Genomic DNA, 26,792 nt, shown 5'->3' with positions numbered 1-26,792 from the left:
TCATACAAACATGAGCAACGTCGGCTGTCATTCATGTTGCATACCAATTTAAATACTTTGCACGCACACACACACACAGAAAGAGAGAGAGAGAGATAGTGAGAGAGAGGGTAAAGAACTGCCATAGCGTTTGCTGTTGTTACCCATTTCCGTTTTTGGCAGCACAAAAGCCACTCTCGGGTCCGCCGTGTGCCTGCAGGATGTGTGCCATGTTTATGGCTACTGCCGCCCACTCACTCCCTACACTGACTCTCTCTCTCTCTCTCTCTCTCTCTCTCTCACTCCACTCTAACTCACTCTAGCTTCAGTTCTTGGCGCTTCGCACGTGTATAACTTCAGGAAACAAAGCCAAGCACAAATATTTTCCTCTAATAGTTGTCGTTGAAGTTTCCAAATATATGTGTACGAGTGTGTTTGTGTGTGTGAGTGTGTTGGTTGTAGTCTTTGTTTATGGCATATTTGTTTTGCATTTGGTCGGACAGCCTGTCCAAAACCGAAACGAGAGTTGCGTCAGAATTGCATTAAATTATAGGCGAACAAAGCGAAACGGATGAATGGATTGAAGTAAATCCATTTAAGCACATCAGAGCTTAAAAGGCGCTTAAAATGGAGCATGCATTTGTACAATGCTCTAGAATAAAAGAGACTAAGAGACTGTAACTAACTTCATTTTAAAGCAAACTGAGCGCAAATAGTTGCTCTAACAATTTTTAATGAAAACTTTCCTTGCTGCAATAATTTGCTGCTAAATATTTGAAAAGTTTTTCCAACTTACACAGTTAACGGATAGGGTGCATTGGTCCATTGTAAATATATAATTAGTGTCATAATTAAAATGCATATTTCAGCTAATTGAATGAAGTGAATGTAAAATGTAGTTAATAGTTAAGTCCATTCTGAGAGATGTGGAATAGCTGTTGGGCGAATTGCTTGAGATATAGATTTATATTAATGTAATTTATATTTATGCAGGACTATCGATGTTTATCGATTTATTTGACATCAAATAATTTTCATATATCTCTTATATCGGATACATCAGCTAATCTAAAATTAAAACTGAATATTTTCATTACTTATAAATTCGATTTTCAGCATAGGCAAACTAAATATAAATTTGGAGTATTTAGAAAAATATTTCAGTAAGAGAGAATAAGAGAGAGAGTTCTACGATTACTAACAGTTTGATTTCCTCTATTCTAAACAACTCTATCTTCGATACGTTTCGAGTAACCCACGTATGCTTCTATATGTGTATTTGTATTTATATATATGTATATATATATGTGCTTGTGTGTTACACCATCTGCGATACATCGTTATTTTTATGTGCTATTTTGTTTTGTTTCGTTTCCTATTTTTCGTTCTTTCTTTTCTTCGCTGGCAGCCATGCTGGACGAATTCATTTGGCATTTGATATATATTTTATATACATTTGTGTTGCCTATTGTTATTTGTATTTGGCTGTGTGTGCGAGTGTGTGTGTGGGTGAAGGACCAAGTTTTTGCTTCAGCTTAACTTGCTTTCTATGTATTGTATGTAAATGCAAATTGTTATTGATTATGCTGCACATAAAACTAAAAATTCTAAAGCAAACACAAGCACACAGTCACTTACTCACACACATACACATAACACTGCAGACACGCATTCATAAATGCGAGTATTTGGAATTTTTTGACCCAGAAGCAATGTTTGCTTGACCCCAGCCATCAGGGAGCCGAATGAACATAAGGCCATAAATACACCGTAAAATGCACTTTGACTGCTCGACTTGGGGCTTAGAAGTTTTTCGACTGCAGTCGAAGTTTTGGGTGTGCGGTAAGGGCTGAAGTCGTGGTTGAGGTTGAGGTTGAGGTTAAGTTTGAGTTTCTGAGTGAAGCGGCTGCAGCTGCCTCTGCTGCTGGAGTTTTTTTCTTCCCAGCTGCTGCCGATGCCAGGCCAGGCTGCTGCAGTTAAACACAAAAGTTTTTGGAGTAAATGTGGCACACACGTTGAGGCAGGCAGCGTGACAAGGACACATAATGGGTTTTGCAATTATACGCAATGTCCTGGCGTCGTCCTGTTGTCGTCCTTGGCGCTTGCAATTACCTGCTGAATCGAGTCTCTAACTTTTAATTGCAACTACATGCGAAATAAATGCGAAGACAGCAAACGCAACAGCGAAATAAACAAACGCACAGAGAGGGAACGAAGCTGTTACTAAGTAAGCGATGGGCGCTGGGTGATAGGGGCGTGGCTGTTGAAAGTAAACGACTGCAATTTGTGGTACACGCGTTGTAATTCACTTGCCGCATGCAAATCTAATTTTACAATTCAGCCCGAGCAACGCAGAGTGGGGGAAGGGAAACGAAACGCTCGAATGAATGGGGGCCCAATGCAAATGAGAATCACGGCGAAACGCCGAGTGATGGGGCCTATTTTAGGCTAGCCCAAAATTGAGCAAGGCCAATTTTATGAAATTATGAAAATTATAATTGAAATCCACGAAAAACGACTCGACGTGCGCCAGTGCATACATTACACATTACATTAATGTATGTGATTAACGTGCAGGCATCAAAAATATCAATCTGACAAAACTTTCTGGCTGCCTGCGTGTGGCCTCAAGTGAAAGTCTATATGTATAGTATTTAAAAGCAGATCTAGATCTAGACCTTTTCAAATGTCAGCCATACAAATGCCAAAGTTATTTTTGTAAACATATATAAATATATGTATAAGTGTGTGCGTGCGAGAGAGTGTAGAAAAGAGTTTGTATGGACTGAAAGAAGATCAATGAAGCGCTGAAGAGTTGGATATTGAAATTTGCTACACTTTGCAGGCATACGAAATATATATACCCTGAGTATATATATTTTATTGCGCATATAAATTGAGTTCTTCAAGTCTTCTTCTCACATTGAAGAAACTCTTCCATTGAATTGATTAAGTTTGGCATGCAAAAGTATCTTGATTGCTCATATGATATGATAATAATACAGATAACTAACTTATACCATTTCTTATGCAGAAAATGTATTCCATTTAGCATATGATTTCGATTTCGACTAATATATTCATCATATGAATTAGTATATATATTTCCAAGTTTATTTCAGTGAAAACTGAACTGCTTTATAGTTTGATCTCTATAAACTGTTGTCTATCATAAGGTGATGATATTTATTGAATTATTAATTAGCATAAAGCTAAATATTTTATAATTTGGCACTAATTTGTAAACAAAACAATTCAACCTTAATAAAAATCTCATGCAAAAACAAAATTTTATTGCTGTTGATGATATGAATTCACCCAACTCTGAGTCATTCGATTAAATAGTTACTAAATATTTTCTATTAAATATATTTAAAAAACTTGAAAGTTTTTTATAGTAAATACAGAAGCAATGATCATTTTGCGCCTCTGTATTTATTATAAAAGCAATCAATATATTATAAAATTCCATGACAGAGCATAGAAATAGGAGTGTCTAAATAAATGGTATCCATTGCACATTTATATAAACATCTTTTCAAATTACCTCTAAATTACAATGTTTTGCAGATATAAAAGAGAGGAACATCAGGTTACAAAAAAATGTATAAAATTTGTAGCGTGCAATATAATACAAAGTGTCATCTATGAGCCACGGCTATTTCCAGCAGAGAAGATTGCAATGAAAACTTATAAATATATACAAAGAGTTTCTGTGATGTTTGTCTTTTAAGATGTAAAGCTAATCTTACAATTAGAGACTAAAAGAATAGAACTTGATAAAAAAAAGGAATTTATAAAATTTGAAGTTCATACATAACTTTATAGATCTTACAGAGAAAACAGAAATCTCTCTTCCCAATTAGACTGAAGAGACTAAGATGAGCTCAACTATGTATATGCCAAAAGTCAAAATGAAGCATGTTAATTACAAGTTTATTGAATGCGATTCAACTGCAGTTGAAATGATTAAAACGCAGCTGTCAGATGAGAAAAGTTAAGGCAGTCTCAAAATTGCAATTGTCACAAAATATGTCAATTAAGCAATTTGAACTGAATTATGCTGAATAGCCATAATTACGTAGTTATGCAGTTGAAGTGAATAAGCGTTTCAAGCAATTAGTTGACCAAATGATTCAATTAATCAAAATAGCAATTCAAATTGAATTCAACTGTCAGCTGCATCAATATACATAATAGTATATATATTAACGTGGTATGTATTTAACTATATGTATATGATAACCTGGTTACATGACTATGGACTCCGGCTGAAATATGAGGTCCTTGCTCCGACTATGCCTTCACTTGATTGTTGGCTGTTGTCGACTTGGCTGGATATGCAAATGCTGTAGATACGCTTTTGAATAACATTATTCATTAGAGGCAAGCCATGTGTATGCTCTGTGTGTGTACTCTGTATGTGTGTGTGTCTCTGTTTGTGTATTGGGTGTGTAAATAATGCGCTGCTTGGCATAATAAATTGCTTTAAAAGCGGCCCAAGATGGCGCCACATACACGTTCAAACTTGCTAACAATTTAGCAGTCAAGCACCTTTTTGCCAACTCACACACACACACACACACACACACACAAAAAGAGTCAGGTCACAGGCTCAGGTGTAAGACGCTCACACACACACAGCTAAAAATAAACTTCAAACGCATTTTTAGCCAAAAGCAAAACACATGAACTGATACTTGTGACAAGGACGATTGCTGAAGGAGGCTATATATGAGGCACGAGTTGTCTCCACACGCGCAGCAGGCGTTCAAATGATGTTTTTTGGTTTTTGTTGTAACAGCAAAGACAGGACGTTGATGACGTGCAGCGCAGTTACAGACGTAAATGTGGGCATGGACATGGACAAGGAGCTGGACATGGCTGAAGCTCGGCAAGGCGACAGCAACGACGACGACGACGTCGACGACGATGAGGACGAGGACGAGGGCGAAATCGAAGCTCGTCTTGTTGGGCAGCCACATAATAATTTACATAATATACGTGAGCGCAATCAGCAGCAGCAGCAGCAACGACAACAACAACAACGAACAAAAACACTGAGCAACAACAATGAACGATAACAACGAGTCAGCGTCTCGCACACTTGGGCAGCATTATATTTTCACTCTCACAGGACGCGACGTGGTTTTCTGTGCTTTCGTTTTTTGGACGCTCGAATATTAAGGCGAATCCAGTACGCTTTACATAACACCGCACACAAATACATGCACAAACACACACACGGACACACGCACACACACACAAGCTCTAATACACAAAAACTTCTAATTCATTTTCATTTTACTTTTATTTTGCGCGCCACCCACAACGCCCCACGCCCACAACGCTGACTGCCTGGTTATTTTATTTTTTTTTTTTTTTTTTTTTGTATATGTATTTTTTGTTATTTTGTTTTTCTGTATTTTTATTTAGTTGAGTTGAGTTGCCAACCAAACACGCGCGTTGCCAACCGTCCGCTGTTGGGCCTTTGGAACCCAGCCGCTGCTGGCGAAATTCGTGAGGAGACTGCGGAAGAAAATCGTTTCGTTTCGTCGCTCGGCGCACAGGACACTGACTAAAGCAGGAGCACCACTGCGAGCGAAAGCTCTGTTGAGTGAAAGCTCTCTGGCGAAAGCTTTGCGTGGGTTGCCCAAGCAATTGTTGATTAAGCATACGACACGTATGCCACAACAAGGAAATATACTCAAACTCAAGTCTGTGTTTTTTTTATTATTTAATTTCAGCTCAAAATAAGCTTTGGCTACAGTTAAACATGATTCGCTGATAGAGTGTATGTGGGTGTGTGTGAGCGTGTATTTACCTGGTGTTTGTGCATTAGAGAAAAAGAGCTTTTCTTTCTAATTTCGTTCGAGCCGGCAGCATAAAAACTGCACAGCGCACACATATGTACATACAAACATACATAATCAAGGCGGCAAATTTGGTTGTTGTTGTTCTTGTTTTTATACCCTGCATGCATTAATAATGACGACGCGAGCATGAACTGGCATGAAATATCTGCTTTCACTTAAATTCTATATATATATATATATATATATATAAATATTTACATATATTCTTATATATATATATATATATATATATATATATATATATATATATATATATATATATACATATGTACCTGAACGTGTATAAAACTGTTATGTTAACTAGATGCATAATTGTCCACTGTATATTTTATATTTTACTTTATATAGGTTAGGTAATTCTAGCTATGGAAAGCACGAACTTGTTAGATTTAATGGCAGTTTATAAAATATAACAAATACATTCTCACTTTTTATGCAAATTTTTATATATTCAAGTGCATTTCAATTCTCTGCAATAGGCAAAGACTCTCACTAATTGGATTTTTAGTCGTTTCTGTCCAGCTATAATTCTCTGATATACTAATGAAGTCATTCAAATGCTTTTCAAGATTTTAATACTTTTTAAGGAATATATTGCTCTTTTGCAGGAATTATATGTCTACCCAATCATTACAGCTTGAGTATAAAATTACTTTCAAATCTGAATGGCCAAAAAATGTTAATCGTTCTTCCTCACACCAGAAGAGTTTTATCCAATTGGCTTTCGAAAATAAAGGGCATATCTAGTCAGACTTTCTATATTCATAATATTCTCCTCGTTTGTTGTTGCTGTTGTCGCCGCCTCCTGGGGCCACAGCTCGGCGCTGCAATCGAGCCGCCGAACTCAGCCCAGCGCTTAGTTAATGAAAATAGCTTTGAGTGCTGTCTGGTGAATGGTTTAAGGCGATTTTATATTGACGCGCGGGGCTTTCGTGTGATGCGTGCGCCGCGTGCAAGGCCATAAAATCTGTGTTAACATCTACAATCTACAACAGCAGTCCGGATGTTGTTGTTGTTGTTGCTGTTGTTGTTGGGCGCTAATTAACATTTGGTGCGCATGCGAGAGCAATTATCTAAACTTAGCAGGCTAATAAGTCAAGTCAACTCACCTTAAGGGGCCAAATACGCTAGCGATATGGAAATCAATGTGTGGCCAATAAATTTAGGCGCTCAGACATCATGACAAGCTGCAAAAGAGAGTGAGAGAGAGAGAGAGAGATAAATGAAAGTTAGAGCAAGTGCGACCAAAGAGACATTAGTATGCAGCTGGGTTAGGCTTCGGGCTAAGTCAACTGAGAAATCGTGTAAGAGACGCGTATGTCAATTAAAAGCCTATAACAACCAACAACAACATCGAGAAGGTATAAGACAAAGGCTGCACACAAATCGTTGCACGCAAATGCAAAACAATGCCAGTACCACAAGAGACCCCCCTTCCCTTGCCACGCCCTGTGGCAGTGGCGGTAGGTAGGGTGTCGGGGCAAATATTGTTCACACAAGTCACGTGCAGCCCAACAGGCTGAAACGACAAAACACGCGTCTTCAATGCTGCCGCACATGAAGTTGGGCTTGGGATTGGGCTTCTGCAATCGGGCATTTGTATTGGTATTGGTATTGGTATGGGTATGGGTATTGGGTGCGGAATCAGATTCCATATGCAAGGCACACAATAGAAACGGAGGCAAACGTTTCAATAGAGCTGCATCTACTCGCCAGTTTGCCTGGCAATGGCCCTGCGTAGCTAGTGAAAATTGAGTGCGAGAAAGTGACCAAAACAGCGAGAGGAAAATTGTGCATAAGCTATGAAAAGCAAAATAAAATACAATTGGAAGTTGTGAAGGGAATTTAATAGGAGTAAAGTAAGACTAAAGGTAAAATTGACAAAGGTAAAGGATTTCAGTTCTGTATAGTAAGTATTTGATCTAGCTGAAATAATCTAGTATAAGTTAAATCTAATAACAGACCAGTAACAGTGGAGTACATAAAGTACACATATACAATATACTTATTGTAAATAAACAAGAGATAAGCCACTTAGATCTGCCCAACTAGAAGCAGCACAAAGTAATTCAGAGCCAATTTTCATATTCGCTTAAGCTCGCTTGGTATCATCATCATGAAGTGACCATGGAGCCATGGATACTTGCATAAGCAATGGGATGCCACCGGCTCACATAACGAGTCCAATAGCAATCAACTAATTTGGTCAGCAGTTAGCATTAAGGCAATTAGGGCAAACAATTTTGCAATTGAAATATTTGCCATGAGCTCTAACAGCTAATTAGCCGGGGACCAAAGCCTCATCAAAGAGCAATTACGTTTTTTCTGCATGTGTGTGTGTGCATGTCTGTGTCTTTGTGTGTGTCTGCTTGTGTGTGTGTGTGTGTGTGCAATTGAAAACAATTAGCAAAGTGTGCAGGAGATTTAGAGCGGAATGTCATAGACCTAATTGCAGCAGCAAAGAGTTGCAACTAGGCGCAAATTTAATGCCGGAGACATGCAAAAATTACATCCTCGATTGCAGTGAGCGGCGGCCGGAGCACAGGAGGCAGGAGACAAGAGTCAATTGCGGTGGTTGGCTGCAGTGCCATCGGGCACTGTGGCAGCGCATAAAAGCTCCCAAATTCAATAAACAAGCCGCTCGTGCAAGCCAGGACACTGACTGTGTGTGTGTGTGTGCATCAGAGCGTGCTGTCTCGAGGGTTTTCTACTGACAGAGACAATGTTGTTGCTCGATGCGGACATGTGCGGGCAGCAGCAGTAGCAGGAGGAGGAGGAGGAGGAGGAGGAGCAGGAGGAGCAGTTCAAAAGCAAAACAAAATCAATTGCAGGCAAAGCCCAGTTGCCTGCCCTCAAATGTAGGCAATATAAATTTGGCAAACAGCTTGCACACGCACACGCACACACACACACACACAAAACGGCCATAAATTCAATTGAATGCCAAACACACAAAACTGGCCACACATGCGTGGCTTAGGCACATCAATTGCCGGCAACAACCCACCCGCAGTCCGTGGTGCACTCAAGTGTGGCCACGCCAATGCCAACGCCGCCGCCTATGCCTCCGACTGCTCCTGCTCCTGCTCCAACTCTGACTGCCCGCCACGCTCCATTGGCATGCCACACTCAGGTTGAACGCCAAAATGTACATTTCGCCAATTACTTGGCCGACACCACGTGACGCTCGTTTTAAGGTGGCAATTGATTGTCGCTGGCCCCTAATGAAGATGGGCAAAAGACCAGGTCAAAATGTCTGCGTGGGTGTGAGTGTAAGCGTATGTGGACACGCCCCCAAAACGGTGCAATGCCACATCCTTTCAACGGCCAGTTCAATGAACTGTAGGTAGTTGCAGCTAGGTTCCAGTGCAGCCTAATGCATAATTAAGTGCACGAGCTAGGTGTGAGTAAGTGTGTGTGTGTGTGTGTGTGTGTGTGTCTGTGTGTGTGGGTGTGCTTTTTGTGTGTTTATGCGACGCTTTGCACTTGTGTTTAACTATGCGTAAAATATGCTTCAGCAAGCACCTCAGTGCCATCCCAACCCAAGCAACCACCCAACCACCCAGCCAGCCAGCCAACCACTTTGTTTCACACATAGTAACTGACACAGTTAAAGCTGCATTTAAAGCCGCTGCGAAATGCCAAAGTCACGTTCCGTGCGGGAAAATCGCCAGCAAAACCGCAAACGTTTTCACATTTGACATTTGCCGAGGCACAACTATATCCATGTATATACTTATACATATACATATATGTATGTAAAGATGTCTCTGTATATACTTAAAGAAACCAGCATTAGGCTAGCGGCAATCAACAGTAAATTGTTCGATTTGTGCGGTTGACTTCCGTTCGTATTGCCGCAAGATGCAAGCCAGAAACACACGATTGAATTGTCGCTAGTTTGGTCTCTTCTTCTTCTTCCACTACTGCACCTTCTTCTTCTTCTCCTCCTCCAATCGTGCATCAATCAGCAGCCGCAGCAACATCATTTTCACATTATGCACAATCACAGTGTCTCGAATTGCTGTGCCCAATGTGGGTCAAAAGGTGATTTTAGCCGCTAGACACACTGTTTTTAGCTCTTCTTCTTATTTTGTTGCTCCTCTTTGGCAAATTGCCAAGCACATCAAGGTTTTTGTCTCCTTACCCCCCACTCTAACCCTCTCTCTATCTCTCTCTCTCTCTCTCTCTCTCTCACTGTCTCTGTTGCAGGCACTTTTGTGAAAATGCCATTGCCGAGTTTCCCATCAAGCGACGCTGTGTCGTGCTACCTGCCACAAAACTCAGCTGCATTGTGGCATAAATCATGCAGTTGCTAAACTTGAACTTGATCTTGAAAATTAGCTCCATTTGCCTACCCATGCATACGATATATATGTACATATGTATATGCATACGCCTATTCTCTGTATATGATTATATCATAATTTTCTACGCATTTCCACTCCACTTAATAGCAGAAAATAAACAGAAACAACAAAAAAATACTAACTACACATGTAAGCTGCAGCCGCACGAATTTACTCTTCGTTTTGTTTGCTATTGTTTTGATACTCTACAATAATTGGATATATGGAATGCATTGTTTGCTCTGTGCTTAATGATAGGAAACAACTTATTTGCTCTTCACTTTCAAATGACTAAATACTTATATAATTCCAAGTTTTTCAGTTTTTAATTTATACCATGATCTCATTTTCTATTTACACAAATGTTCTGACTGAGCAGTGAATCAAAACAATACAGATGTTTCATAATATTAGCAAAGTTCTGCTTGTAGAAATAGCGGAAAGAACAGGCTAATAAAATATTAATCAAAATATGCAATTTGGTTTACAACTGAGGTATATCAGAAGAAAAAAAATATTTGGTGTAATAGCTTACTTGGTCAGTACTAAATACCAGACTCGAAATATTTCTGAATTTCAAAAGCTTAATATAAAATTCCAGCTAATAAATGTTAAAGATTTTATACTAGATTCTAGATACTAGATACTAGATACTAGATACTAGATACTAGATACTAGATACTAGATACTAGATACTAGATACTAGATACTAGTAGATACTAGATACTAGATACTAGATACTAGATACTAGATACTAGATACTAGATACTAGATACTAGATACTAGATACTAGATACTAGATACTAGATACTAGATACTAGATACTAGATACTAGATACTAGATACTAGATACTAGATACTAGATACTAGATACTAGATACTAGATACTAGATACTAGATACTAGATACTAGATACTAGATACTAGATACTAGAGACTAGATTACTAGATACTAGATACTAGATACTAGATACTAGATACTAGATACTAGATACTAGATACTAGATACTAATACTAGATACTAGATACTAGATACTAGATACTAGATAACTAGATACTAGATACTAGATACTAGATACTAGATACTAGATACTAGATACTAGATACTAGATACTAGATACTAGATACTAGATACTAGATCAGATCTAGATACTAGATACTAGATACTAGATACTAGATACTAGATACTATATACTAGATACTAGATACTAGATACTAGATACTAGATACTAGAATACTAGATACTAGATACTAGATACTAGATACTAGATACTAGATACGAGATACTAGATACTAGATACTAGATACTAGATACTAGATACGATACTAGATACGAGATACTAGATACTAGATACTAGATACTAGATACTAGATACTAGATACTAGATACTAGATACTAGATACTAGATACTAGATACTAGATACTAGATACTAGATACTAGATACTAGATACTAGATACTAGATACTAGAAAGTAATGTAGAGCATTCAAATTTCGTCTACCCTAGTTTTTTTATACCCTGTTTTTCAGTGATTTTTGTTTCAGCACTGCTAAACGTTCAACGCCTGTGCGCTGTTGCATGTCGCCCTCTGTTGTTGTTATCTGTCTTGTGTTGCTACTGCTACACTAGTTGTTGTTGTTGTTGCTCTATAGAGTGTGTGTATATAGATGTGCATGTACATAAACTAAACAAGCGCACAATTAGAGCGCTCAAAGTCGCGTAACACTCGCAAAATGCCGGCAGCTTGGTCGCGCCGCCGTTGTAGATTTATTATTGTCGCTTTTGCTGTTGCTGTTGTTCTTGGTGTTGTTGTTGGTGTTGTCGCTGTTGTTTAATAGAATTTTTTGCATTTGCAATTAGGTTGGTTTTTGTGTGTTCGCTTAGAATTTTGTGAATGTGTCGCATGCTGTGCCATTAGCCGTTCGCTTTCCATTTCAATGAGCGCACAACGTGGCGCATACGTAATGCGCTGGCATTTGACGTCCCAGCCACGATCTAGCTCAATGTAGTTTGTTGCCTTGACTAGTTTATTTAAATTTTTTCTTTTTGTCTCTCTTTTTGCAGCGCCAGCTCTTGCACAATCTCGTTGGCTTTGCACCTGCAGCCGGGCCTCGGTTCGATCCGTAGATCGATTTTAATGATCTTGGCGCAGTTCGTGCAACTGAAGTGTCGCAATTTATTTGCTGAGCAACCGAAGGCTTACTCTGCGAGGCTGAACCAGTCTGCTGGCACTGGTCAAGTCACTCTAGTCGCACTGAGTCAACAGTTTCTCAGAGCAGGTCCGTTATATTCATGCGCCACGCTTCATTAAGCCACTTAATGCTTGATCAGCACATTTTGTACCAGCTTTGAGTTACGCTAATGTCGACAAAAACAACAGCAACAACAGCACCAGCAAGAAAAACAACTTTATAATAAGCCATTATTTTTCGCTAGTAATCAGCATTTTTCCTCTGCCAGACAGTAATTTCCTACCTCTCGCCCTTCTCTCTTGCTCTGTCTCTTAAGTACTCGAAAGTCACCAAAATCACGTTGCACTCAAGTAAATGAAGCTCACCAAATGCCAGTGACAAATCATCAGGCCGAATCCCCAAAGAAAATGCAATAAAAGTCCAAATTTTATATAAAACTTTGCACAGCTGCAGTTGAAAAGAGTTTAAGTAGAATGCTAGACTAGCATATACTCTAGAATTAGTTTGAATAGTATAGTATATTATATATATAATGCATCTATGAAAAATTTCAACCTCTTATATACTTTATATTAAGTTATAAGAAACATGACATGATAATGATATTCTTTGCTCTCTGTCCCTCTCTTTCTTTGTGTTGCGTAAGTGAGACAGGGTATGTCAAATGCAGCCCAAGCTCTTAGCTGTAGTATATCAAATGCAACTTATAGCTTCAATTGTGGCCAATCTTCTCACTCGTTCAGCTAGTTCCCTCTGCTACAGGGCATAAGAAGAGGGAAGTGCATTGCTAAATAGCTGAGAAAACACAGCTACTTAAAAAGTAAAAGCGGATGAACACAAGCAGCGCAGCGCGGCGCTAGATAAAAATTCAAGTGGAATTGAGAGGGCATCTGAAGTTGCTGCCACTTGTTGTGGCAGTCATTTGTCATGCGATCTGCGGAAGCAGGGGAGCACGAGCACGGACACCCACTTCAGTGGGTAGCGGCGCCACTGAGAATTGCCTGCAATTTGGCTAACAAATTGGCCAACAGCAGCAACAGCTGGCTGACTGGATGTTGTAGCTCTTTGGGCCATTTAGCTATTTAGCAATCTGCAGCACATTGCTGTCAGAGCTTGTTGCAACATGCGCTGCATGCAGCCATTATCAGCGCAGCGCGCTACGAAAACTATGCCAAAGCTGATAAGCGACAATACAATGATTCAAAAATATCAACACTCGCCTACAAAATCTGGGCCACTCGGATGCGGAGGGCACATCGATAGATGTCAGTCAGTTCAATGCTGCTGCTGCTCAAATCAAATAACAGCAACTGCCACATACACACACACGCATACAGAAACAACTTAATAATGAAAAGCGACGAGCGACGTTTCCCCCCTCACACAAAATGCTTCCGACATTTAGCCAAGCGACACGCCCTGCCCCCAGCTTTATGTGTGCCCATTGGAGCGGCTCGACGGGTCGCAGGGCAAACTAACCGCAACAGTTACAATTCGTTGAAAGCCAGAGGGCGTCGGGGTGAGCGGTGCGGGAATCGTAACTGCAACAAATCGATCAAACTTGCGGGCCTGCAATTGCAGCAATGATTTGTCATGGCAGCAGCCCCAAAGCCACGCACAATATTATATATAGGGAGGGGGAGAGGAATGAAACGAGGAAACACATTATTTGCTATCAAGAGGCAGAGTTGTGTGAGTATGTGTGTGTGGCTGTCAATATTCATAAGCCCAAATCCCATTTGCTGCTATGCAAACCAAACGAGACGAATTTCATTCGTTTACATATTGAAATATCCAGATGTGAAATGTGAAAATGAAAATCTCTGCAAATGGGAAAGTCGCAGTGCACACACCAACACCAACAGCAACCACATGTGTGTGCTTGGTGTTTTCATATGTGTTTGCTCAAGGGTCCATGTTGGGCGCCCGAAAAACCCGTTGTTAGCTGTGTTGCAAGCGGCACCCAAATCTCAGTTACATCAAACGAGTTTTATTTTCGCTCGTTTAAAGCCCAGAAAAGCAAAAAAAAAAACAAAATACTTTCGACCTGGTCGATAGAGCTGCATTTTATGGGCGTCGCGCAACACCACATAATTGTACACATTTTTTGTTGACCCAATTTTATGGCGACAACAGAGCCGGAGCATGCCTGCATGCCACGCCCTCAATTTAGACGACACGACCGACGTGCGTGGCTTAGCTGCGTTTCTTATTGATTTTGTGGCAGCTGCGAAGTCAACGCAAACTTTGTGGCCTGAACAAACAGACAGAACAAAGTTGAAAATACCCTGTAAAAAGCTAAAAGAGTGGAAAGGGCCGTTTGGGTCTTAAACTTTTAAGCTATTATAGTATTGATTATTCATTTTTAGTGTTCTAAAGTTATTTAGCCCAGCTATTGAGCTCCGTAACTTTGATATTTATGCACAGCTCAAGTTTGATACATAAAAGTTTTTTCCTCAAATTTTTATAAAGAGGATTTTTTATTCTTATGGAAAGAGTCGCAATCAAGAAAATTGACGTCAAATTAAAAAAAAAAAAAAAAAAAAAAAAAAAAAAAAAAAATCAAAGGTATTTATGGTGCAGATGTAGCTTAACAACACAATAACATTCCTTTTTTCTAGAATGAAAATTTATAGCAACAATATATAAAACCTATTTAAAGCTATAAACATGTTTCTAGCCATATTAAACTAGAAGAAACTAGAAGCTTCCCATTCCTTTAGCTTTTTATAATAAAATCTAGTTAAATATTTAAAAATAAAATATCTAAAATAACATTTCTCATTTCCTTAACTCATTTACCTTTAAAAATATAATATAATTTTATTATTAATGAATTAAGTATCTCAAAATAGATTCCCATTTATTAATTTATTTATCATCAATAATGAAATATAATTGAATATGTTCCATAAAATATCTTCAAATGCCAAACTTTCATTTATTTAGTTACTTGAGGTTTGTTTAGGCAAAGTTACAAACTGTTGTTCAATAACTTTCAAATGTCTTCAAGAAATGGCCAACTTTGAAAGTTGCCAATTACAAGTGGCTACTGCGTATACCTGAGTGTATATCTCTCTCTCTCTCTCTCTCTCTCTCTCTCCCTCTCTCTCTCTATACCTTTCTCTCTCTCTCACACACTCTTTCTGTGTGTGTCTATATTGTTGTCCGAACAGATTCAATTAAACTTTGGCTTCACGCTTTCGATCAAGCATACGACGTGTTGGCCCGCTGCAGCTGCAGTGAAAGTAAGCGCGCTCGCCCCGCTCTCCCATTCAATTGGCCAGCCAGCAGCCGCAAGCAATCCAGCTGCGAAATGCTGCAAGGAGAGGCACTCAGTGCCCGGCCAGCATTACGATTGCAGCAGTGTCAAGTGCAATGGCAATGGCAATTGCGGCCACTGAACCGTTAACAAGACGATGATGCCTTTCAATTTCCATTGACCAAGCGATTGATTCTCATCGAGCTTAACCTCCAAGTTCAACAGCATTTGGCGGCAACCTGAGATGCCAGTACAGTGCATACAGTGGGCGCCCAGGGACGCGGAGGGCTCATGCGCCGCTCTATGAATTGTAAATGACCATACTCGCAATTAAACCGAACATCCGCCTTAAATTGAAATCGAAACCTGCTGTTGCTGCTGATGCTGCTGCTGCTGCCTCGCCCGAGTTTGCCTGCTTTTCAGACTGGCTGTCTGTCCAACTGTCTGCCTGTCGGCGCATTAATCTGGCACAAGCACGAGCTGCCAGAACAATAGATGCAGCCGCGACTAGAACGAGCTGAACGGACTGTTGCCGCTTTGTTGCACTCGCTGCAACAAGAATAATAACTAAAACACGTACAAGTTCTACACGCCAGGCATGCCCGACTAGCAGATATGCTGTAGAAGCTTAAATATACAAAATGAAATGCTGAAATACTGTCTATATAATGAAAAGTTAATAAAGTGTTATGGCAAGCGTACGTTGTGGTATGTACGTTTTTATATATTTTGCGAGATATGTAAAGGGAACAAGTGAAATCTACTCTCCATACTCTTATAATCCTTGAGATATTTGAGAAAAGTCGTAAAAGAAATTGATATAAGCAGATATTAGAGTTAACAAGGAAGACAGCTCAATAATCCAACCAGAATCTGATAAGAAGAAAGCTAAGAAAGTTATTAGAGTCTCACGAAAATAAAGAGCGAGAGAAGTGCACGTATGCATAGAGGTAGAGAGAGAGTTAGTGGCATGTATAGAGGCTTAAAATCTTTTATTATCAAATCGTACGCTTCCAGCTGAGTTTTTGCTGAGAAAGAGAAAGAGAAAGAAATACATAGAGAGAGAGGGATGGTTATGATAGCAGAGTTAACAAAGAAGATACCTTCTTCGATTACACAATATACCCTGTTAAGAACTTAGCTCATGCTTAGGGTATAACAAGTAGAAGACACGCATGCAACTGCAGTCGCCTCACGCTTGGCCAGCGCTGCGTGATGAAGTGGCCGTGTCTCTTGTTTGCTTGTTCTTTAGATCCATATAAATTGCATTTACAACATGTACAAAATTGGCACATTTTACTCTCGTTTCAGCATGTTGCAAGTGGCAAGTAGCGAGTGGCGCGAATAGCAAATGAGAGCAGCGCCATGGCCCTGGGGCAGGAAATGCAGGTTAAACTGATAAGAGAAATCGATAAGAATTAGAGGCTCGCTCTAGTTAAATTCACTGCAAGTACTACAGACTTCCTGTTGCTTTAAGCTAAAATTCTAGAATCCAGAGACACAATTGTCGGCTCTTATTGGCTTGTTTCTCTTCACGTTTCAAGAGACGCTGATGCCAATAGCTGTAACTGTACACCTCAACTAAATCGCATATTAACCCAATTCAATGCCAACACCTGATGGCTATTTGGGCCAACATAAACATGGGATCGCACCTGACAGCTTTAGCTCAATTTGAGCTGCAATCTCAAGATCTCGTTTGTCTTACGAAGTGCTACAAAGTAAATGTTTACACAGCGAGATGCCACTCGAATGGGCGCCTAGTGGCTAGCCAGAAGGGCCACGTCTTAGTGTTGATTTCCGTTCCGTTCAACTGTTATTTTTATGACTACATCGAGACATTCCCACAGGGCTTAGTTTTTGGCCGCGTCACATGGAAAACAAACAAAGGCAACGGCCGCCACAGGTCTTGAATAATTTATGATCAAAGAAGTTGCTTCATTTCTGTGTTGGACTACGATCAACAACATTGTCCAATTGGCTTGGAAATGCTAATTGGAAAAACGAAACTAAGGCGATGCTGCTACGTCCACCGAATGTCAAAAGAAAGTTAATTAGCCAGGTTATCTATGGGGTGGGCAGGCAACTGCAATGCAGGGCTCAAGGGATCGTCTTTTAATTGTTAACAGGTGCTGGAAGCCATGCTCGGTTGACTGCCTGAGACTGCCAGAGAGAGAGACAGAGAGACAGAGAGAGAAAGAGGAGGCAACGTGGAAATGCAAATGCCAACTGTCTGTCTGTTTGTCTGTCTTTCTGTCCGTCTATAATTGTGTGAATAAAAGACAACAATTTGTGGGCACGCAAACAAATCTTGACAGCAACTCATGACCGTGGACGCGTCGGCTCGGCCCATCGCGATCTTCCGTGAAATGAATTCATTTCATAAGGCTGGGAAACTAACTTCAGAAATTAGCATAGTTTTTGCTTAATAGACACCACTGTGCTAATGTTACATCGTCCACTTCCTGTTGCTCTCGTTGCGGCTGCAGTTCATTAACTGCCAGTGAACACTGTACTGAAAGTGAATTTCACTTCTCTGTTTTGGTTGTTGTTGTTATTATGGATGTTTTGCTGCTTGCGCCATTTGAAGTTCAACGAGCGCGCTCTATAAAAAAATTATATTGAGAAACCCCAAGCATAGAGAGAGGGCGTCCGAGTCCAAGTGTAATGCATCTCTGGCATACTAAGAAACCAGTTGAATAGCTGAATAATAACCAAGTCAGCCATATCTCTGACTGGGTCTTCGCGGTTTTCTTTCTTTTTTTGCAGGGAAATTGCAAATTACCGGCACATAACCCCCGGGGTCTAAGTGTGCAAAGGGCCCTTTTCTCCCGCCCGCTCATTGCTGTTGTAGTTGTTGTTGTTATGTTGCTGAGCGCATTAATTTAAATTTGTAAATTACTTTCACTACCTACTAACTGGCTGGAGTGGCAGGCACCATGCGCCATTGTTGTTCATAATTATGAAAGGCTAATTTATACAAAACTGCAGTCGACGACACTTGGAAGTGAGCTAAAATTCAACTGAAAGTTTGCTCAGCTATTAGCTCATTTCCCTTAAACTAATTGGCTAGATCTGTGAGTTTACTTTGATTGCATTGAGTTAATTATAGGTAGCAGTGGGTAACAGGCAGATGACAGCTTTAACTGAGACTTGATACTGATAAAGATAATTATATATTAAATATATATTTAGAGACAAGTTTTTTTTTTTTTAATTAGAAACCAGCGATAGAGGTTTTGCAGGATCAACAAAATCAGACTAAGTTAAATAAGTCAACTTAAGGTAAAGTATTATCAAATGATATATATATATATATTTTTTTTAATTTTTATATACATTTAAAAAGAAATATTATGCAATTAAAAATAATTGTTTAAAATATTTTTCAATCAATTATATTTAATGCTCAGAAAAGCTATACATCATTTTTTTTTTTTTTTTTTTTTTTTTTTTTTTTTTTTACTAAACAAAAATCTACTAAAAATATTGCTGAAAATAACACACATAAAAAATCATAATTTTCTATCAATTATATTTAATGTCCGGTTTCACTTTACCTCAAGAGTAATTCCCATTATACCCCCTAGAGTAAATCAACAAAATAGATTCAAAGGGTTACAAATTTGAGAAAAACGTTGAATTAGCAGCAATTACTGCTGAAGCTGTGCAACAATTTCGTGAATGATGCGTTCATTTAGAGGGTCTCCGACTCAATAAAAAGCCGTGCCACGTAATTAAATGTGAAGATTGTGCCATTATGGCCTCTGCTCCCAATGCGCTGCGGCCCACAATAAAGCCAGAAAAAATAGATATAAAAAACAGAGCCATAAGTTGAGGTTCAGGAAAAAAAGTGAAGTCGAAACGCTTTTCGCAAGCAAACGTGCTGTCATTAAATTTAATAAGCGCTTTTTAGGCCAAGCTTGGATTTTTCGAGCCCGCCTGTATGAAAAAGCACTAGACAACAAAACGACAAACGAAGCGTTTTCAAAACGAAATGGTCTGGCAAAATATGAAAACAGAATCAAAATATAAAAATACTAAAAAAAATAAAACAAATAAAAAAAGCTAAAAAAAAAATAAATAAAAAAACAAACAAAAGAGAAAAAGAAAAGAAATAAAAGAAACTATAAATGACACTTTGCGCTTGGCTCATTTTCAGTGCGATGTTCTTTCCGGGTTTTTCTCTAGGGCTTTTCTTCGAAAAGTAAATGAACTTTAAGCACGATGTCTAACGGCCCATTTGGGGCAACCGGAGAGCAGTCGGCGTCGCCCAGGTGGCTTATTAAAGCCGACAGCGCTTACGCAATGCCAGAAGAAAACGGTCTTACCTCAATTACGTTTAGCCAACAGCTAAATCCGTTAAAGGACAAATTGAGTTATTAGCCAAGACGCGCCATAAGCAAATCGCTTCAAAGTCGCTGGCGTGAAAAACTAAATGCGTTTTTAAATGAGCTCCAGTTGAATAAAGGGGAAACATAACAAATAACGCGAGCGCACACACAACTGGAGCAAAAGTTGACGGAAACATTCATTAGGGACCACACTGTAGATGACCATGATGATGCGGATGATGATGGAGATGATGATAATGCAGACTGAGTGTGCAGCCACTGACTGCAAATGCATTTCAATGCAAAAAGTCGTTCGTTGGACTACAAATAATTATTATAAAATAGGCAATGTATTTTATAACAAGAGTAATTATTATAACTACAGCTAGAGTGAACTAATAATTATAAAATAATTTTATTTAAAGGAAAAAAACCTTTTTAGTTTTTAAAACTAAGCAAAAGTACTTGAGCAAGGCGCTTGTTGAGTAAAATATAATGAAGTGACTCGCAACCCACTAAAAAATTTAACTAAATAAACTCTAATGTATAATTCAAAACCCTCGGCGCAATGAGCTTGCAAACCTTCATCAACTGAGCTCAGGCAAACCTACGTAACACTTCACTTAGGTAAGATACTCAAAGCATTATCTAATCACATGTGGAGTTATGATAAACGTGACCCGAGTTTATTTTGCAAAAATATCAATCATAAAAATCAGTCTACCTTGGAACTGCTGGAGAGTCGTAGAGAGCAGCTTATCATATTTCCTACACTACTTTCTACTGCTGTCAATTGTGGCATATAATACACTCACTTCAGATGTATATACTTATATAGTTGTATATATACAATATCGCATTTCAGACAAGCAGAATTTTTTGTTCGTTCGCAATTCAGTGCACATGAGCGGGCACACTCCAACTGCAGCGCGTCTGCTGTGAATGCAATTGCAACTGCAACTGCAACTGCAACTTCAGCCGCAAAATCGAGAACCAGAACCAGAACAACTTCGGCACTCCCTCTTCCACTTGATGCCAGCTCTATACATACGTATTTATGTATATAGTGCAGTTTATAGCTTTATCCAAACTCTGGCTGTGGCTCCCTCCAACGCTCTCAACGGCCAACTCAATTATAAAAATGGCAAAACGCATAAAACACATTAAAAAGAAGAAGAGGAGGAGCAGAGTAAAAAAAAAAGTATGAATGTGCACGTGGAAAAGGTTTTGTGTTGCATTTTCCTTTTATCGTTTTGTGCAATTTTAGTTTTTGCTCAGCGCGTTCTCTCTCCATTTCTTTCGCAGTTTGACTTTCGAGCATTACGCAGTTATGAAAGCACCGGCAGCAGCAGCAGCCAAAAGAAAATACAATAAATTATGGAAAACTTTTGTGCGCCGCCAGCATAAAAGTGCACTGAAAAAATGAGTTCGTAACTCACGAATCCAATAAGCGAGCCGCACTTAAATGGACACTTGTTTAGGTTCAAATTTATGAGACGCGCAGAGGGAGGTGCTCCAGCGGGTAAAAAGCTCATATTCAGTTGCAGCTGAGAAGCGCAAAGCAAGGCGCCGAAAGTGAGTAAAAATACTAAGTCAAGCTGATATCAGAGAGTTGCCCTATCGTTATCATACAAGTCAAATCCCTTCACTTAGCTCTGCTCTCTGAGAAGCGCATAGAAAGGCGCCAGCACACATTCATAAATCAGCTGGCAAAGATAGGCATTTGGGTCAGCTCAGCGAGAAGCCCAAGAAAAGCCGTTCAAATGCTACGTTAACTAATAGCAGCTGTCACAGTGTCAACATTTTGCTAGTCATACACATGAGAAGCACAAAGAGAGGCGCCGCAAATGCACCAGTAAATTGAGCACAGCTGTCGTTAATGATCATACTTTTTTATTCAAAATTTCAAATGATGTAAGTTTAGCGAGAACAGGTAGTTCCAGGCACAAGTGCATTATCAAACAAATGACTAACCAACCACCAATTTGCTCAACGAAAGAAAGGCAGGGAGAGAGAGGAAGAGAGCCAGAGCTAGCGAGCACAATCAATTCGAACTGATCGACGCCGACAGCTGCCCGATGAGTCCAACGACATGAGCTAGCAGTTTGAGGCACGCAGCGTGGGCACCCAACGGCGACGAACTGAATGAAGGAGCACCTGCTCAGTTCCAAAAAAGAAATATATACATATATGTGTATGTGTATGCGGGTATATATATATAACAGCAACTGGAAAGAGACCGATTCAATAGCAGAGCAATTGAAGAGTTTTCAAGAGCGTGGGCCGCGCAGACCGGTAGAAGTTTGCGTGATGCCGGAAATGCAATTGTCGCATGCGACACGCCCACCAAAAAAAAAAAACACTCATGGCAACCAATCCTACTGTAGGAGGAGTATAGATATACATATATGTATGTGTGTGTTGGTTATATGAAAATCAATTAAATTTAATGTGAGTAACATTTTATCATTTGATGGCGCGCGACACTTGAACGAAATGGAAATTCGAGTTCACTCGCGCATTGTTTACACATTTGTTGTTGTTGGCTTGTGCCAAGCGCTGTGGGACATGCAACTGCATTTGCTGGCACTTAAATGGGCATGCCACGGGTCGCCAAGATCAGCAGCAGCAGCAGCAGCAGCATAACAGCAACAACAGCTGTCAGTCTTGTGCTGTGGCCAAACATGTTCAACGGCTGTTTTGCTGCTGCAAGAAAAGGCCAAAAAGTATCTGATAGATATATGTGAGCCCATTGGTTCTTATGGATTGGATAGTTCTCAGCGCTGGCTGCTGCTGCTGTGGGGCACACACATGTTATTGTTGTTGGCAGGTAAATATTAATAAAACTACTCAAGCACACACACAAGCACACACGCACACTTTGATGGAATTTGGTGAAAATTGCAACATGAAAAACTTGAAAAACCGGCAATGGCAATTGTGCATGAAAACGGCGCAACGGGCAAAACTGGCTGAAAAAAGCAAGCAAACAAACACATTAGCAATTCACACATTTGCGGCAACATAATTTCAGTTAGCGATACTGAGCAGGAGGCGCGGCATGAGGCTCGCTTGCGGCAAATTCAAAAATGCAATTGGCAAAAAAAAAAAACACAAAAATTATGCCTCAGAGTGTGTGAAAAGCATGAGAATGCGAGATATACAAATGTGGCATATGAGGACGTGCTCAACTGTCTGTCTGTGTGTCTCTCTGTGTGTGTGTTTTGCCAACAATTGTGCGCAATTACAGCAAGCCCAAAAGGCAGTTGCAACAATGTGTGGCAGCATTCATAACTCAAAATGCGCGAATAACAGTTGCATAGACAACAAGCAACAAAAAAGCAATTGCAATCATGCGGTTTTTGTCTGCGGCCCAAGAGATAATACATATATGTATGTATGTTTGCGAGTATTCGCCAGGGCAGTCGAAAGAATTCCAAAACACTCAAAGGCAAATCCATTAGCGACAAGCTGCAGCAACTTAGCAATTTAATGGTAGATGGCTTAATGCAGCAGTTGGAGTGGAAGCCAAGGCCAAGATGAGTAGCGCTAGATGACAATTTATTTCAAATCAAATCAATAACCGAGATAAGACTACAATTATAAAAGTGGGAATGAGTATTCAAAACTTCGACAATTGAGAGAGGGCATTTAATGAGTTGGTTTTTAATATTTCGAACTGTAGTTAGAATAGCAAAGCAAGCAATCGATTTTCAATCGGTACAGGTCAAAGAAGTTTCTGTTGACTATATTTATCTATTCATGTAAAGTCTATATCTGAACAGCTGATTAATATCGATAAATGTAAATAAAAAAAAAATCTTCATGTATATCATATTTATGATCGATATTTATCGATTCACCTAAAAAGTATACGTATCATCGACATCTATCAATCAATATGAAATGTGTGTGTACTTAAAATATCAATGTTTATCGTTAAAAAAAAACGGTAATAGTTTACTATATGGATAGCTGTTACTGAAAATATGATCTTTTATCGATTTGTTGATTTCATGTACCAGTCAGGTAACATCAGATATTTGAAAGCCTGCGTGATAAGAGCAATAGCTATAGAAATATATAGCGTATACAGCATACTCTGCTTCTAGAACTTTCATGAAGGATATTTCCTTGTTATTGCTTTACACCTTACAAAAGTCTCCCTTGTGGAAACTGTCGGCACTTAAAACAATCAGCAAAAACCAAATTCAACTAGTTGTAGGCGCTGGGTCAGAGTTGTCAATGTGTGTTGGCCGTAACACTCAGCGTAGTTCAGCATAGTAAAAAATCTACAAAAATTCCGAAAAAAAAGAAAATAAAACTGAAGCAACGTATCGAAATTTTTGAACAAAATTCCAGTAAGTAGCGCCAAAGAAGTCAACACGAACAACAACAACAACGGCAACTACTATATGATCATTAATACTACTTCAATTACTATCGATCCACACCTATTCCCTTGATCCACATAGTCAGTGACATGTCTGAACTGCAAGCATCGCTACTACTCAAACGGCAGCTCGCCGAGCTGCACCGGAACCCCGTCGAAGGCTTCTCTGCCGGTTTGATCAACGATGAGGACATCTTCAAGTGGGAGGTGGTTATCATCGGCCCGCCGGACACCCTGTACGAGGGCGGATGCTTCAAGGCTCATCTAATCTTTCCCAAGGAGTACCCATTGCGGCCGCCACGAATGAAATTCGTCACCGAGATCTGGCATCCGAATATTGAGAAGAACGGCGATGTCTGCATCTCCATACTGCACGAGCCCGGCGACGATAAGTGGGGCTACGAGAAGGCCGAGGAACGCTGGCTGCCCGTACACACCGTGGAGACCATATTGCTCTCTGTCATCTCCATGCTGACCGATCCCAATGACGAGTCGGCGGCCAATGTGGACGCAGCCAAGGAATGGCGCGAAAATCATCCGGAATTCAAGCGCAAAGTGGCGCGTTGTGTGCGCCGCAGCCAGGAGGAGGTCTAGCTGGGTTGCCTGCCACACCTGAAGCAAACTCCATTCGCACAAACAGACAGACAGAGACAGACAGACACAGACAGAGACAGACAGAGACAGACAGAGATAGAGACAGACAGGTAGACAAACTTCCACACTCAAATCAACTCAAACGGTCAACATTCAAGCATGCGAATAAAATAAGCGACTGCTTGCAAAAAAAAAAAAAAAAAAAAAAATCTAGCAACTGAAGTTCAATCTCTTTATGCAGCTGCCTCGCTCCTCGAGAAAGTGTCATAAATACTATTATTTTTGTATTTTTGTGCGGCTTTAATTGGCTAAGCAGCGGCGGCAGCAGCTGCTGCTGGAAATGCGCCGCCTTAATTAAGTTTCTCACATGATTAGCCGGCTAATGCTATACCGACGCCTGACAGCTTTAATTGGACATCTTCGCGCACTTGGTCAAGTCTCCCAAGTCTGGGTCAATCTTAAGCCGAGTGCTTAATACGCAGCGACTGCTGACACAGTTGCCAGTGGCCAATGACCAATAGCCAGCTGCCAGTTGGTAGTTGAGTCTCGACTCGAGTCTCCAGTATCAAGTCTCTTGCTCAAGTTTCTTGCTCATCTGTGCTAACATTTTGCTTTGGCTGTGCGCAGCTTTTATTGACTTCTACTTCACAGGCCCAAAGCAACGGCAGCAATAAATATGCCGCTCACCTGGACGGGCTGGGCACATGGCAGCCAAACAACTCTTAACGAGACACAAAATATTTGATCATAATGACGAATATTTAATACTCTAACAATACAGTAGACAATAGATACAAAAGTCTTTTATCATAAGTAAGTTAAGTCACCAAAGAATTGATAATGCCGGATTGGGCGCAAATATATTTGATTTATTTAAATTTATTTTATTTTTTTATAAGTTAAACTTTAATGCTTTTATTCTTTTTAGAACTTAACTATGATAATTGGTGGAGATTTAAACAATGCATTAATTAATGAGCAGATATGAAGGTGTTTGGCTGAGTAAAGAATATAACAAAGTGAGATATATAGCTCAAAAACTTGCAGAAATTATTTACATAGTTTTAAGAACAATGGGTCATTCGTCTGATTTATATAAGTATATATGAATGAACAAGTGCATGATTATGCATGTAGATTTATTCAGCTTCTTTGCTTAATATTCTCCAAAAATAAGCTGTATATTTTCTAAATTATGCAGAACTATAGCACTACAAATTTGCTATTCTTATAAAACCAATTTGGGTTCTGCATCATCAGAATGAAATCTAAAGTAAATTTAACAGCAAATCTATATATAGAAAACAAAACAAATAAAACAACTGATAAAATATAGCAATATGAATACATCTCCTATGACAGATCATGAATATGTATAGCCCTATATAGTATGTATACAAATAGTTACAAAGGTGATGCCAAAATGCCAATACTCTGCCTCGGCAAGTGTGTAAATAGCATTTTTTAGCGGCTAACTGAAGTTTTTTGTTTTTTGTTGTTGTTAGCCAGCAATTGTTAGTGTCATTGTTGTTGCTATTGTTGCTCATGTTGTTGTTGTTGTTTAGCAACAAGTTTTGCATTTTGATTTTGCATTGTTTGGTTCCGGCCATAATCCGGTCAAGCCTGCCACATTGTTGAACAATGACTCAAAAAGCGCTTAATGAACATTTTTAGCTAAAGTTTTTATTTTTCTCACTTTATTATTATTATTTTTGCTGGGTGTGGCTTTTGCCCCGAAAAATAATGCACGACTGTCTGGCATTTATACGCCAAATACAAATATTAAAATATGATGAATATGAATCAGCGCAAA

General features: G+C 39.5%; 2 protein-coding genes and 1 long non-coding RNA gene across 13 annotated transcripts in view; 2 read left to right on the top strand and 1 right to left on the bottom strand.

The window, feature by feature from the left end:
- The window catches only part of kmr (pleckstrin homology domain-containing family A member kramer), a 59,021-nt gene that overhangs the window by 30,677 nt on the left and 1,552 nt on the right, over positions 1-26,792 (bottom strand). For 3 of the 11 annotated variants that reach the window (XM_018017817.2, XM_018017822.2, XM_018017825.2), the window contains exon 1: positions 5,434-5,959. The gene's annotated coding sequence lies outside the window, so the exon portion shown is untranslated. The other 8 variants (XR_016268548.1, XR_016268549.1, XR_016268545.1 and 5 more) reach the window with 7 other exon arrangements.
- On the top strand, positions 20,721-23,869 carry LOC149270560 (uncharacterized). The gene is made up of 3 exons (XR_016268550.1): positions 20,721-21,216; positions 21,298-21,567; positions 21,646-23,869. It is a non-coding gene; the product is annotated as an uncharacterized LOC149270560 (long non-coding RNA).
- Ubc87F (Ubiquitin conjugating enzyme 87F) lies at positions 24,159-25,184 on the top strand. The gene is made up of 2 exons (XM_018017848.2): positions 24,159-24,353; positions 24,468-25,184. Exon 2 carries the CDS (start codon positions 24,476-24,478, stop codon positions 24,977-24,979), a length of 504 nt encoding a protein of 167 aa, XP_017873337.1. The 5' UTR covers positions 24,159-24,353; positions 24,468-24,475; the 3' UTR covers positions 24,980-25,184.

The sequence above is a fragment of the Drosophila arizonae genome, chromosome 2 (genome assembly GCF_054131065.1).
Source record: "Drosophila arizonae isolate 15081-1271.41 chromosome 2, UAZ_ARI_1.0, whole genome shotgun sequence".
In the NCBI taxonomy this organism is placed as follows: domain Eukaryota; kingdom Metazoa; phylum Arthropoda; class Insecta; order Diptera; family Drosophilidae; genus Drosophila; species Drosophila arizonae.
This window is presented reverse-complemented; position numbering and strand designations above follow the sequence as displayed.

Excerpts from the sequence above, each read along its gene's own strand:
- Ubc87F (XM_018017848.2), top strand. The coding sequence starts at position 24,476 with ATGTCTGAACTGCAAGCATCGCTACTACTCAAACGGCAGCTCGCCGAG.